This window comes from Pleuronectes platessa, chromosome 3, assembly GCF_947347685.1.
Source record: "Pleuronectes platessa chromosome 3, fPlePla1.1, whole genome shotgun sequence".
Classification (NCBI taxonomy): Eukaryota; Metazoa; Chordata; class Actinopteri; order Pleuronectiformes; family Pleuronectidae; genus Pleuronectes; species Pleuronectes platessa.
The window spans coordinates 16955059-16968626 of NC_070628.1; the positions used below are offsets into that span (position 1 = coordinate 16955059).

At 44.8% G+C, this 13568-nt stretch overlaps 1 protein-coding gene across 3 annotated transcripts in view; it reads right to left on the bottom strand.

Moving 5' to 3' along the window:
* ntn1a (netrin 1a) overlaps nucleotides 1–13568 on the bottom strand; it is a 60171-nt gene that overhangs the window by 4890 nt on the left and 41713 nt on the right. For all 3 annotated transcript variants that reach the window (XM_053417990.1, XM_053417991.1, XM_053417989.1), the window contains 2 exons: nucleotides 11255–11308; nucleotides 2601–2675 (listed from right to left, as the gene is read on the bottom strand). In XM_053417990.1, coding sequence (XP_053273965.1) covers nucleotides 2601–2675; nucleotides 11255–11308 — 129 coding nt within the window. The remainder of the gene's footprint in view (nucleotides 1–2600; nucleotides 2676–11254; nucleotides 11309–13568) is intronic.

Sequence of the window (13568 nt, forward strand, 5' to 3'; positions counted from 1 at the left end):
ATCACAATGCTACGGACTCGGAGAAGCATACAGAGGCCTTAAGACTACATCCATGCTGATATGTTGAAGCTTTAAATGGTGTTGAACTAAAACAACAAAGTGGAACCGCGTTGACGAAGTTTTACCTTCACCTCTGGTAGAGTTGTAGCTGATAACAACCAATCAGGAAGCAGATACTACATCACAGCTGCAGTGTTTCCAGACTTCTCCATTAGAGGCGCTTGAAAACTCTGGTAAAGTTTGGGTGGCAGTTGTGAACATAGCCTCAGTGTTGTGTTTTAAAACTTGTTTAGTGTGGATGCAGACGGATATGTGCAGTTATCCCTGGCATTCTCCTGACATCAGACATGTCACCCCCCCCTCCATGCACCCCGCTCCCTCCTGTGATTCTTTATGTGAGTCTGTAAATCGACCACAGAAACATGGAGCGGCGTTTCCCAAGGCAGCGTGCGGCGCAGCTCCCCTGCTGATCTTTTCAGGACGGTCCAAATCTACGGCTCCCTCGACTTATCCTGTAGACTTACATGGTTTTTGACTTTTCGATTGGCTCCGCTAAGGTTGCGTGTGGTTACCACTGTGCAGGCGGCACAGTATAGCTGGATATGACAAGGCGGCTTAGTGGTTCTCATGTATGTCTCCAGCACAAAGCCCCTTTGGTGAAGGGCACGGAGAAAGTGGATTACACACTGGGTGATGTAGCATTTGAAACTAATGGTGGACACATTGATTGAATGAAACAAAATACAATAACTTGATCATAGGGAATTGTGAAAGCCTTCAAAGGTTTCAATGCAGAAATTCAACTGTATATGTTATAGAAAGGACTTTCCTTTCAATAACAGAGCTAATTATTTGTTCTGTGTATGAATACATTCAATTTGTTTCTATAGATGTTAACAATATAAACTAGAAAGTCTCTCAGTAGAACACATTCCTCCACCGAGGCCCAACAGTCAATTCAGTCAAACTGCAACAAATTGCTCACACTTGTAGAAACCAGTCCCCTAAATCTGCCTGAGGATTTAAAAAAGTCAAAAACAAAATCTGTGTCCTCTGATCTAGATCCGCGCCAAAATGGAAAGAGTTTTTCTCCGACCCACGCCGCACCCTTCCACCAAGTTGTGTGGTAATCCGTTTAGTCGATTTGGCAAAATAATGCTTACAAACATACTAACCAACAAAAAAACGTATAGGGGTGAAAACAAAACATCCGAGGAGGAGGTGATGAAATGGATCTTCTTCCCCAGGCTAAAAATAAATAAATAAATGAATTTCCAGATCTTCTCTGTCCACTCCCTGAAATTCTCTGCCCCCCATTTAAAAACATCCTGCACCTACACACGATACCACTCACGCAGAAGGAGAACCTCCATTTGCTTTTCACCCGGCATTATCTCACACATCGGTACCAGCAGATTCCCTACACTTCCCACCCAAACACACTAAAGTCGAATCAGTGGTTTGGCTCTTGGCAGATATGAGGGTACTCAGTATCGGGGTTGAGTGATGTTTTCTCCAGCAGGATATCCTGATGTCTCTTTTTACCTCCACACCTCTCCACCCTCCAATGGATTCCCACAGTTGTTATCAGTCGGAGTTACACGGCTGCTGACACAAACTTTCCGCTGATAAAATTACTGTTTGCTATCTATCACTGTAGATCTTAGATTAGTCAAGCTTTTTTGCGGCCAAACTGGAGAAATGAGCCTCAGCCATCTAGCCGACGTACTCCCGAGACGCGGCTCTTCTCACGACACCGGCGGCGAGGTGGGCATCGGTGGAAAGAAGAGGTGTCTAAAAGCTGACCCCGCTAACTCCTCCAAATCCCTGCAGAACAAAAGCTCAGGCCTGTCTGTCAAGCTGCTGAGGTATGCTGCAGGATGCCGCTGCTTGGTTGAGCGCCTCAGAAGCCTGACTTCAATCGGGCTAGGGGACAGAGGGGAGAGGTCATACGTCTTATCCACACCTTGAATAGCGCGGCGGACGGACGCCCACAGGAATGCGGCGAGAAACACGTCGGCTGTGGGGGAAGTGGGGGAAGTCGGCTCTGCCTTAATGAGGATCTCTTAGAGCGCACCCACTGTCCGTCACACTGCCTCCGCTTTATCCGCCCGGGCCTTTAAACGCCTGCTCAGAAACAACCCTTCCCTCATGCACACACACACACTCACACACACACACACACACCTCAGCGCAATTCTTTATCCTGTCCTTTTCTCTCCTTCTGTTTGTCTGCTTCTCTCTTCCTCCTTTAAGACCTGCAGTCCTCTGTTTGATCCTTTGTCTCTGTCCGCAGAGAGCTGGAGTAAGCCATCAGTAAAATGCCTCCCCTGTAAACTACAGCAGTTCCCCGGCAACGTATACACAAGCGCGTCAGAGAGAATCAGAGGGAGAACAGGTTGCACAGTCAGATCCGTGCTCCTGAAAAGTGTATCTATTTTTTTATTCTTATTTTCTTTGGAGACCTACGAACAAACTTTGTTTACTGTCTGGAGGAGAGTCAGTGAAGTGTTTCTTCCATCGGAGCACATGTTTCCACAATTTCCCGCTCAGATGGCCGTTAATCAAAGTCATTAAATGTCTGTCGTCTGTTGACTCACCGTAATCTTTCTTGCAGTACTTCTTCATGTTGATTTTCAGTTTGCCTTTAGATGCCTTGCAATAAGAGTCACAGTCTGCAAGAAGAAAAGGGGAAGAAAAACGTACAGTTAGGAGGCAGGAGGGTGAAAACAAACAATGAACACGTTTTGTAGGAATGCGGTTGTATTTTTTGGCTTTTTGTGAATTTACATTTTACCATTTATTAATGTCATTGACAGGAGGGTAAACAAGTTCAAACAACTCTATGAGCTGGGACTTTAATTAACCATTTCAAAACAAATCTAAAGTGAACCTTGAGTTTTAAGTGTATGAAATATGTTGGATTTTTTTCTGGCTAATTCTGACATTTTTTTTTTAAAGAAGACTGCATTTTCTTTCTTTTTAAAAAGTTTTAGGAAAAGTGAGAGACACATTTTCATTTTGTTGTCTGATGGGACTTTAATGGGCCATGGAAGAGGCCCATTACCCAGGGACCACTTCTACAAGCTGTGTGATGGTGAAGACCTGTGAATGGAGCAGATGAGACCAGCAGCGGTTTTGGAGAAATTCAAATTACCACTGCCCTCTACCAACTTACTCCCTGTCAGACTGTGGGAATGAGTCGGACTCCAGCAGACCACCCTTTACCCACGTCAACCCCCACCTCCCAACAAATCTCACCTCGCTTGTCAACTCAGCCCCCCCACCCCGCCCGGCCTCCCGAAGAAAATAACCCCGGGATCACTTCAAGGCCCCACGGAGGACCATGTCAAGCTTTTGCGTTTATTGCAGTGTGGACTAGGGGGGAAGAGCACAGAGGACTGGCAGCTATTTGAGGGAGTAGAGGGTGGGGGGTATGAAGCAGGTCAATGCCACACAAAGGAAGGTCAGGAAGGGAAAACTAGCCATCCATGAAGAGTTAGGCAGAGGACCCTTTCTGGTGAAGGAGGAGGGGGCGCATGTCCACTCCGGACAGGGTGAACAAATACCTCACGCAGGCAGACGGGTCACCCACTTGTATATGTATCTACAAACTCCTTAAGATGCTTCTTTTAGTTGATTTCAGCTTCATTTATTTTTCTGGTTATCAAAATCAAACAGTTTATATATTTGCTGGACATTTCCTGGCGTGAAAATCAACTGAAGTTTGCAAATTGCTTGCATGATTGACGATAGGGAACCTTAGAGTATATTCCCTTATTCCAAACAAGAAAAGCATATGTGGCGAGAAACAGGGTCACAAGCAACTTTTTCAAATAGATCCATGATCTGCGGATACATTCACTTATATGACATGAGGTGAAGAAGGCTCTCCGGCCTCCCTCCACTTTACAGGCCTCTACAAACCAAAGAGTACATGACCTCAGTGATCAACCCACGCTGTACCCCACTGACAGGGAGGGCCATATTGTGGAACAAAATCATTTCCTCATATTTCTCTGCTTCTTTAGCCCTCTCCCGGCTTGCATAAATTGAATCCAGTGCCCTGAATTGGTTTACACGTCTGTGCCGCAAGATGGAATGAGTGTAGTAAAAGAAAAGAGAGCAGGAAGGAGGTTGGAAAAGATAGATGGACAGCAAGTAGTGGAGGAGAGTGATGGGCTGGTGGAAGAAGGACTGGAGCTTTCAGGCTGCCTGAATATGAACAAACTTCATTGTTGGGACCAGATCTTTGCTCCATGCCTTTACTCTCCTTTATGCTCCGCTTGAATGAGGTTGCCTGGGGAACTCCACGACAGGAAAAAATGCACCCAGAAAAAGAGAAGGAGGCGGGAGGATGGATACTGGTAGAGAGCGAAGGGGTGGAGAGGTTGACAAAAAAAAGAAGACAGGAGTGAAGTTTATCAGGGGGGTGTGAAGAAGAGGCAAAAGAGGAGGACCGTGATTTTGAATAAAACCCCAAAATAGACTGGAAACCTCCGGCTGGTAGCCTCACGAGCGGGTTAGCAGGGCCACAAAGCTGAAGCCAGTGGCAGTAAATAGAGAGAGCAACAGAAACAGGCAAAGCAAATGAAACAGAGGAGTCTAGTATATGAGCTCCACCTGATTACCATGTAAATGATGGAGGGGGGAGCAGTGGAAAGGAGGCTTTGTTTTCTCATAGCCCCCCTTGATGCCATCATGATACTTCCCTTTGATAGCCTTTCGTTCCCCATTAGTGTACCCCTGAGACACGGCTCCAGGCCCCGCTGAGAGCACCCCGAGACCCCCATTTAGAGCCAGGCAGTCCCCTACCGAGAGGACAAATGTTCCCTTTGTGAGTGCGTTACAAGCAGGGGAAGTGGGAGCAGTCCTGGAGCACCGCGCTAAAATCTGCTTTGGGTGTTCTGAGTACACGCAGCTACTACAGCGCTTTGTCTCCTGCTTTTCAGAGCCCCGAGGGAGTACGTAACTGAGAGGTGGACCTTTGCCCCTTCTATCAAAGTGCCGTACAAGTCTTCGAGCTAATCGTTTTCATTTGGAATGCTTGTTCCTAAAGCTGCCACGCAACTGGATACAGTGCTGTTCAATTTAGCTGGGCCTATAGATGGAAGCAAAGCTAGGCCTGGTGCAGGCTCAGTCGTGGGTGCTCAATAGGTTTTACAGTAGGAGTAAGTTAAACTTGCTCGTCAGTATTAACAGAGTAGAATACAGCTTGCGTATATTCAATGCAGGTTCGTTGACTGATCCTAATCATCAGTTGAGATGATAGGAGCAGCTACTGCAAAGGAAACACAGGTAGATGTCACGTGTCCTCACTGAAGAGCTTCATGGCGACTGTCGAGAGAATGAGACTAGATGTAGTATGTCACTCTTTCCAAGAGAAAGGGACACGCTGGTGAAAAAGCTCAATGTCGAGCGTCCTTCCCGCTGGAAAGTTTAAAAAACAAATGCGTTTTGATGAAGTTAATCCTTTTCTGCGAGGTTTGTGTGCCCGACGAGCAGCTTTCACAACACCACATTCTGCCAGAGCTTAGGTTACACAGAAGAGTGGAGCGAGCTAATAGGTCAAACGCTGCACCCACATTCAGGAGGGAGACTTTGTGAAGGAGCCTTGTTTCCACTGCGGAGCTGTGAAACTGGACAAATTCAAACTATTCCAAAGTGTCAGTTTGACAGTTGCTGAGCAGATTACTGATGGGGCACAAGATATTGGATGGACTTCTCTGAATCTGAATGATGTCTGAATTTGCTGGACCCTTGAGCTATTGGGTGAAAGGTTAAAAAATAAAGGAAATGAGCATTTTTGCTGCATTGTTTAATGTTGATCCAGCTGATGAGCCCACAAAGGGATACCACTGAGCTGTTACATCAACCTCCCTCTGCTCGAGCTCTACTGCATCTGTTTGGGACAAGCTACTTAGTCCGCAGCTCTTCTCAAAACTAGCTGCCGTCAGACACTGGCTGAATGTGCAGAAAATCTCTAGGATAATGTCTGGAGAAATTCGCTACGAGCAAACAGCATGGAAGCAAAGCTGAAAATAAACAAAAGAGAATATGCTATAAATAGCTCAGGATGAAAAAGGGGTGTCGTACACTTTTCATCAGTTTCCAGAAATTGCCATCACAGAAAACACCAAAAAAGATGAGAACTTTACAAGATAAGATTCATGAGCTTTTGGTGATAAGGGCTGACACTGGTGTTGATGTCTTGTGAAATTAAAGCACAAGAATTCCTCAACGGAATTTACACGTTTTGTCCTGCCCTCTGCATGCTCTACCCAGATGCCTCCGTGTTCTGGAGAAGATTCTGGCCCAATTGTCCGGACATTTTTCCTGCTCAAAACTGCCAGACCGAAACCTGGAAAACCAGCTGGTTCTGGTTTCATCATCATCACTTCCATCCTACATCGGACGTCTCATCAAAGAGAAACAATTCCATCCATTGGAGGTTGGTGATCATGTGTTCAAAAATGTAGCATGACCCTCGAAGGAAGAAATGGCCCTTGGATGGAAAAAAGTTCTCCACCTCTGTAGAACCTGGCTCCTCCAACACATTTGTCATGAGTGAAGCACAAGAGGAAAGAAGACACATCATTCCGAGTCAAAGTGGTCTCCAACATGTAGGCTCAGTTCTACCAGGGGATGTGTATTTACAGTTCAGAAAGACTTACTCGAACCGACTTCGGCCTTGTGTGAGAAAATGCAGCCCCTGCATTTATTTGTATTGGCGACCCTCAAAATAAACTGTGGCCCAATCCGAGCGACACAGTGGGGATGCCAACACTGGGGCGAAAAAACACAGAGTCTTCCAGCAACAACTCTCACCAGGCTCAAATTTGGCCGCAATGTGATGCCATCCGAACTGCGGTGATGAATCACATACGCTCAAGGGCAAATTCCTTGAGGATTTCTTTGCTATTTTGATTCTGTTTAACATACAATTGTGGCAACAAATGATTCACTGCTGTGAATTTGTCTGAGTATATGCAGGATGTAAGTGTTTGAAACTGTGAAAAACACTGATCCTGGATCTTATGTGTTTGTCTCACGTTTTATAGTGAGGTCAAAACACCCCATTGACTAATTAATGTGACGGCTATGAAAGGGTGTTGATGGTCCAAGTTTCGAGGTAACTACCACCTCCACCACTTCTTCAGTAGTATTGCTGAATAAAAATATGTAGAGTACTTTGTGGAGTCCATGCAGCCGCTCTCACAGATACAAATCTAAGCAAGGCGACTGAAATCTGGTGGAAACCGGTCTCTGTGGTCGAAGCCAGGTGTGAACGGCAACGTGTATCGGTGAGATCCAGACACACTTTGGATTCATCTTGATACAAGACCGATGGCTGCGGTGGAGAGACAGTTAGACATGGACGTGCGAATGACGGCTCGGGAGGAGGGCTTTCTCCTCCAGCCACACTGATTGAGAAACAAATTGCAGCAAATAAAGCATGTAATTCGATTATGGAGCCCAGTGTGCTGCCCCTGTGCTGATCAGAGCTGTGAGTTTGGGACCCGGCCAACAAAAGACAGAGAGAAAACGAGAGAGAGAAAGAAAAGAGACCCCCCTCCTCCACCACCACCACCTCTTCTTCTTTGTTTTGTCATTGTAAAAGATGGTTTGTTTTCCAGCAAAGAGGCTGCTGGAGTTCTTGACCTGATTTGTGATTTTCCTTTCAGATGTTGTGCGATGAGATGAGTGGAATCCAGACGAGTCAGCGGGGACTCCTGCTGGTTATCACCCAAACCTTCCACACGCAGGGAGGAAATAACGCTGCCAAGGTCTTCAAGTCATTAAGACGTAAATTCCATACAAAAATTATTACGCCGATGATGAGAACTCGATACTGCGCTTTTTCTATTTTTGGCCCAGCGTATCGTAAAATGTGTCCTTCGCAATTATGTCTCCTCTAGCTCTCTCATACAATTAAGAGCGTAATGAGATCCCATGCTGACGCGACTGTAAAGCGCGGTGGAGCCGGTGAGCACTGAACTGGGTGTGTAAGGAAAGACTCACGTCCAAAAAATCCAAGGAGGGGTCCGACACAAATTGTGATCACTTCCAGCCTCAGACAACACACACACACACACACACAAGTGTATGACTGAACCCTGTTTCCCTTTACGAGCCTCATCATCGTCACTCCAATCCCTCCTTCTCCTCATCATCATCAGTTACTTTCACATCCTGTGTATCCTGACAGGGCCGGGCGGCCATCACAGGTCATCAGTGGTTAATCTCCTCCACATTTCGTTGCCGTGCAGACGTCTCTGTCACGACCCGTGGGAGTGGCGACTCACACCATCCGTGACCTACCCGCACAATGTGTGTTTTGTCTGGGCCACACCATCGGAGGTATTCTCCATGCATTCCAGCCCTCCGTGTGGTCGGAAGGGGGAGAGTCCTGCTGCGGGAGACAAATTAATATCCACTCCGTTTCCCTCACACCCTCCGCTCGCACCCCCCCAGAACCATCAACCCCACCCGTCCACCCACCCTTGTTTGACTGAGGCGTAACGAGACACCTGCCTCACAGCTGTCGGCCGGACACCCACTAATATCTCACACGCTCGTTCATCAAGCACATGTATTCTTAATCGATCGCTGAATTCTTCATCATTTCTTCAGCATCCTCTTCCTCTTATCTTTTCTTCTCCACCTCAATCGTCCAACTTTCGAGTTTCTCTCTTGTGGTTTTCAGATTTTTCATCTATCGCTTGCGTAAAAGATAGTGAATTTAATGTGTATTACCAAAATGTATATGTTTGTTTTTGTGAAATAATTTATTTTTGTATTTTCTGTTAACAGAATAACCCGAAACGGAAATGTAAATGTTGTTTTGACTCCTTCTACTTTTACTATTGATAATAAAATAATTATGAAAATAATAAATGAAATGATACTGTTTATTCCTGCAGGTAGTGCCGGTCCAGTGAGGCAGTAAACGTTGTTTTATTGTTTAATCAAATGATACAATGACCACATCTGTTTCCCATTCCGTACTGTATTAGGTGATATCATAGCCTGTTTGAATACCAGGCCGAGCAGCAGTGCGTTTCCTCCACGACCTTCTGAGGAGGCCGAGATGTAATGTATGCATCCTCTGGGCCTCGAGCCCGGGTGGTCCGGTGGGACCGTCAGCTTCTTATGATTCTGACATGAGCAGCGCAGGACTTCCATCAAGGAGCTCCACCTCGCAATATGCTTATTTTCAAGGGACCCCTGCCCGTAATGCATATGAGAGGAGATTCCCAGGACGCTGAGCGGTGATTAGATTATCTGTAGCTTCGGACTCACTCTCCTTCACGTTGTGTTTACATTTGTTCAATGACACGGTTTAATCAATTGGATTATGACAGGAAGATTTTTACAAGATGTTGCTACAGGCAAAGATTTCACAACAGTGAACCGAGGAAGAGGGTTTCACTCCAAATATTCCTGCATTTCAAATGTCCCTGTTGGAATGCCAACAGAGAAATATGCAGATCAACGTTGTGCCTTTATATAAGCTGATAAAATAATACGGGTCCCCCTCGCACATCTTCAGTAATCCCTCAATGAGGTGAAGAAAAAACTTCCTCCACTCCTAAAGTGGACAGATTCCTGACAAGGGGGCCCAGAGAAACTCCAGATAGTCTCGCTCGACACCACCCACAGTGTTATGTGAAGACAAAGCGTGAAACAGAGGGAGACGAGGGAGGTGGAGGAGAGCAGAAGAGACTGAAAGAGGAAAAATAGTGGAGGAGGGTTGGGGACCAGCGATATCCTGACCGTGCTGTCAATCTGAGCTGTCCGGGGAAGCCTGGGGACCACGGAGGGTCCAACAACAGCTGCAGGAGCCTCTCACACGCACACTCACATGCACATATGCGTGGACCTCGGGCCTCCTGCCACTTCATGGGTGATACATGAGGCAAACTCGATGAGAGCCATATGACTCAACTTTTTCCACCATGCAGGACAAAATACGGAACCTATTTCAACAGGGTTTATCTGTTAGTGCTGTGTTATTGTGTTTCACAGTTGTAGAACTCACAACATGAACTGTGCAACTGTTAAAAGATGTTTCTATCATCTATTATAGCATAAAATCAAATAGAATTATCAGCAGTATGAATCGCTTGCTACTCTGTTTAATCATATCACAGTTTTGAAAAAAAATGAGTAAATCTCATGTAACCCCCTTAAATTCAATAAAGCTGCACCCAATTTCACACATTCGATATCAATCTCCTAAATAAGCCAGTTTTTTTTCTCCATCAAGATCCATTTCTCATGTCTTGGTAAATCTATTAAAATGTTAAACATATCTAGCAGTGTTAAAGAAAGTGAAAAAATTCCCTGATCCGCCCATTTGTCCGCATCCATTCTGAATTTGAATGGTTTCGTTCTTGGCCCATGTCCCGTCCTCACACCACGTTTGGAGGAAAATCAATCTGTGTTTCTAATCTTGCTTAGAATCGAACAAGCACAATTATTTATTCTGAAAAATGCCCTCTGATGTCGCATGGTTAAAGAACGTGAAAAAAAGAGTCCTGCAGCCGCCCCCTGATCCCGATCCTCCACGCCAGAATCTGACTCACACCACATCCTTCCACCAAGTTTCTTAGAAATCTGTTGAGTATTTTCCGTGTGATCTTGCTTACACACAAACACACAAGCCAATCAGCAAACTCACGGGTGAAAACACAACCTCAGTGGCAGAGTCCACAACATATCACCAGAAATTTAATCCCGCGACTAATCCCGACATAATCCTTAAAGATAAGACAATATCTTATCTCATCAGGATACATAACGAGATCCACTTTACAAGATCCACTTCCCCCGTCTCACACTTCACGGACTGGGAGAGAGGGAGTTGGGGGAGGTGAGAAAAAATCAAACTCAAATCAAACAAACTGCCGGCCCCAAAAGCTGTTCACTAGAGCAACACCCCACGGTGCCGCAGTTAGACTGATTAATTGTGAAAGTGTGAGAGATTAAAGGGGGCACATCCCAGGGTTGCTGCTAATGGATTTAATATTCATGAAGCTCAAGGAAGGAGGGGTAAGGCAAGAGGGATCCAATTTATCCTGCAGTCTGTTTTTTTCTTAGACTCGTGGAAAAATATTGGGTTGAAGAAATCGCATAAATCCCATATTCATTTATATACCTCCATCTTATTCCCATCATCCTTCACTGAAGGCCTCATGTGTTCATGTGGATATGCAGCAGCAGTCATAGATGAATCTAAAACTGGACTCACCTGACGGCTCCTCGACGCTGCTGGACGGAGTCGTAGGAGGAGCGACCGGGATCTCTTCTCCCAGGGGAAACATAAACACAAAGAAAGATCAGTATCACTGTTGGTTCACATTGTACCGCACATATGTGGTTGTCTTTGTGTGCATGTGTCTTTGTGTCTATTTAATGAGAAAAAGTTTCAGTTTAAAATGTAGAAAGGAAATAAAATATGTCAGTGTTCAGGCCATGAGGTGGTCTGCAATTACATTTTTTCAACAGACAAGATTCTTAGTGGAAACTGTTATATTTATTAATGCAGGCTGCAAATGTACTTAACCTGATTCTTATTATTCAAATTTACTATTAGCAGTGAAGGCAATATCAATAACCAATTTAAAGTATTTGTAACGCTGGTTCCACTTCCGCTACAAAATAAATCACTGGTCGTAATTTTTCATTATTAGTTTCTTTGTGTTTGTAGCATTAAACCAGCTGCAGATATGTTTATACTGGTTTGCTCGGGCCCACTGTGTTAATGGTCATGTGAAATAGGTTTTCAAGTTACTACGGATGGAGATCATAAAGGATTAAATGCTCTGAGCTCCACCCTCTGATTTGTTGTGGACGTAGCCTGAGTCTGACCAGGGACTGTTGTCCTTCGCCTCCCTTTAACTCGGTGTCAACTCTCAACAGTGTGAAGTAAAGTTGTAACATTCAATAGGCATCATCATTTGTATAATCTCAAGGGTCAAAGTGCAAAAGTATCTATTTTAAGCTCATGTGAAGATCATTATCTTTCCCCTAACAGCTGCACCTTTATTTAATTTATCCCTTATCACTCAGGGATCTCATCTTTTTCCACTCCAGTCCTCATTCTTCATTTTCTATTCTCTGCCTTCGGCGGCTGTCGAAGCTGCTCAATTACAAACTGAATCCACAATTCCTGCAGCGATGAATAAACATGGTCCTGTACAAACCAGTTGAATGTTGTTAAGGAGTGGCTGCAGGATTTAGGCACCAGTATGAACCGCCATTTACAGACAGGGATAATTGTTACATGTCACTCCCCATCTCTCTCTGTAGCTAATTTTTGTTTCTACTATGTCTCGCACTTTTAATTGTATTTAACTCTATTTAAATTAAAATATGTCATTGTCTACCAGCTGGGTGTTTCACCAGCAGCAACTGGAGTCCAGCGTCTTATGAAGTTTAACCTCCAAATGATTTGTCATTACTAGTTTAATTCATGTTAAATGTTGTTAATTACTTTAAATTTATCTTCTGATGTTTAGTTGTTATTTCTCTGTTTCATCCTGCACCCTGGCCCCGTGCTGCAGTGTTAAACTACAGCAGCACTGTTGGTATTATGGACGTCCAAAGACTTGATTCTCTCCGGCCTCCTTCACACTGTAGGAAGTTGACACTGAGAGAAACCATGCATTGAGAACGTTCCTCAAGGATGGCATCAGAAGGTATTAAACACATATAACTGCTTTGTTATTATGTGAAGCAGGGAGACAAGGGGCCCATCAAAAAGTCTGTACACAGCAAACAGGGGGTTTACGAGGACAAAAGGCAAAGCCATGTATCGTGGACACGTGCAAAGAAAAGGGAAAGAGGTGCGAACACTGGTGATTTCAGCTGTGTGAAGGTGAAGGGGTTGTTTGTGAAGGAAGAAAGAAAGAATCAAGTCTTCTGATGGAGTTAAATCCGCTGGGGTGGAGGAAACTCTCTGAATGTAGTCAATCGTGCACCACAAATCTGAGTGCGTGGGCCGAGGTGCACGCCTGTTGTTGACTTGTGTACCCGATGAGGTCTGCTGACTTGTGTACCCGTGACGAATTGGTCGACATTACGACAAGACAAACAATCAGCGTGCCTGAAGCCCGGAGGTCCCCTGCTGCTGCCGCTGTTGATCAGAACGTCTTCCATCTGTATTCAGTCACCACAAGCGCCAGTTTAAATAATGAGCCTGGTTCGAGTAATTGACTCGTGTAGATTCATGGCTGACAGCTCTGGAAGGAACTCAAACATATAATGTGACCTGTCTGTTTAAATGAAGCTTAGCAAACGCCATCGCTAAATCTTACAGGAGGTGTTTTCAGATTAAACGAGATTATATAGGGATCCTCATAGAGGCGCTTTGACTTTACTTTCCCAAAAATTAAAGTTATAAGTTAATTTATTCCTTTATTGGAATTATAATTTATGGAACATATAGAGATTTATTCCTCATACCAATTTAATTCCTTGTATCTCATTATAATGACCAGAGCCCCAATTAAAATGTGTTGTTTGAAACAGAAGAGCCAGTCGATGGCCATGAATGGTTATTA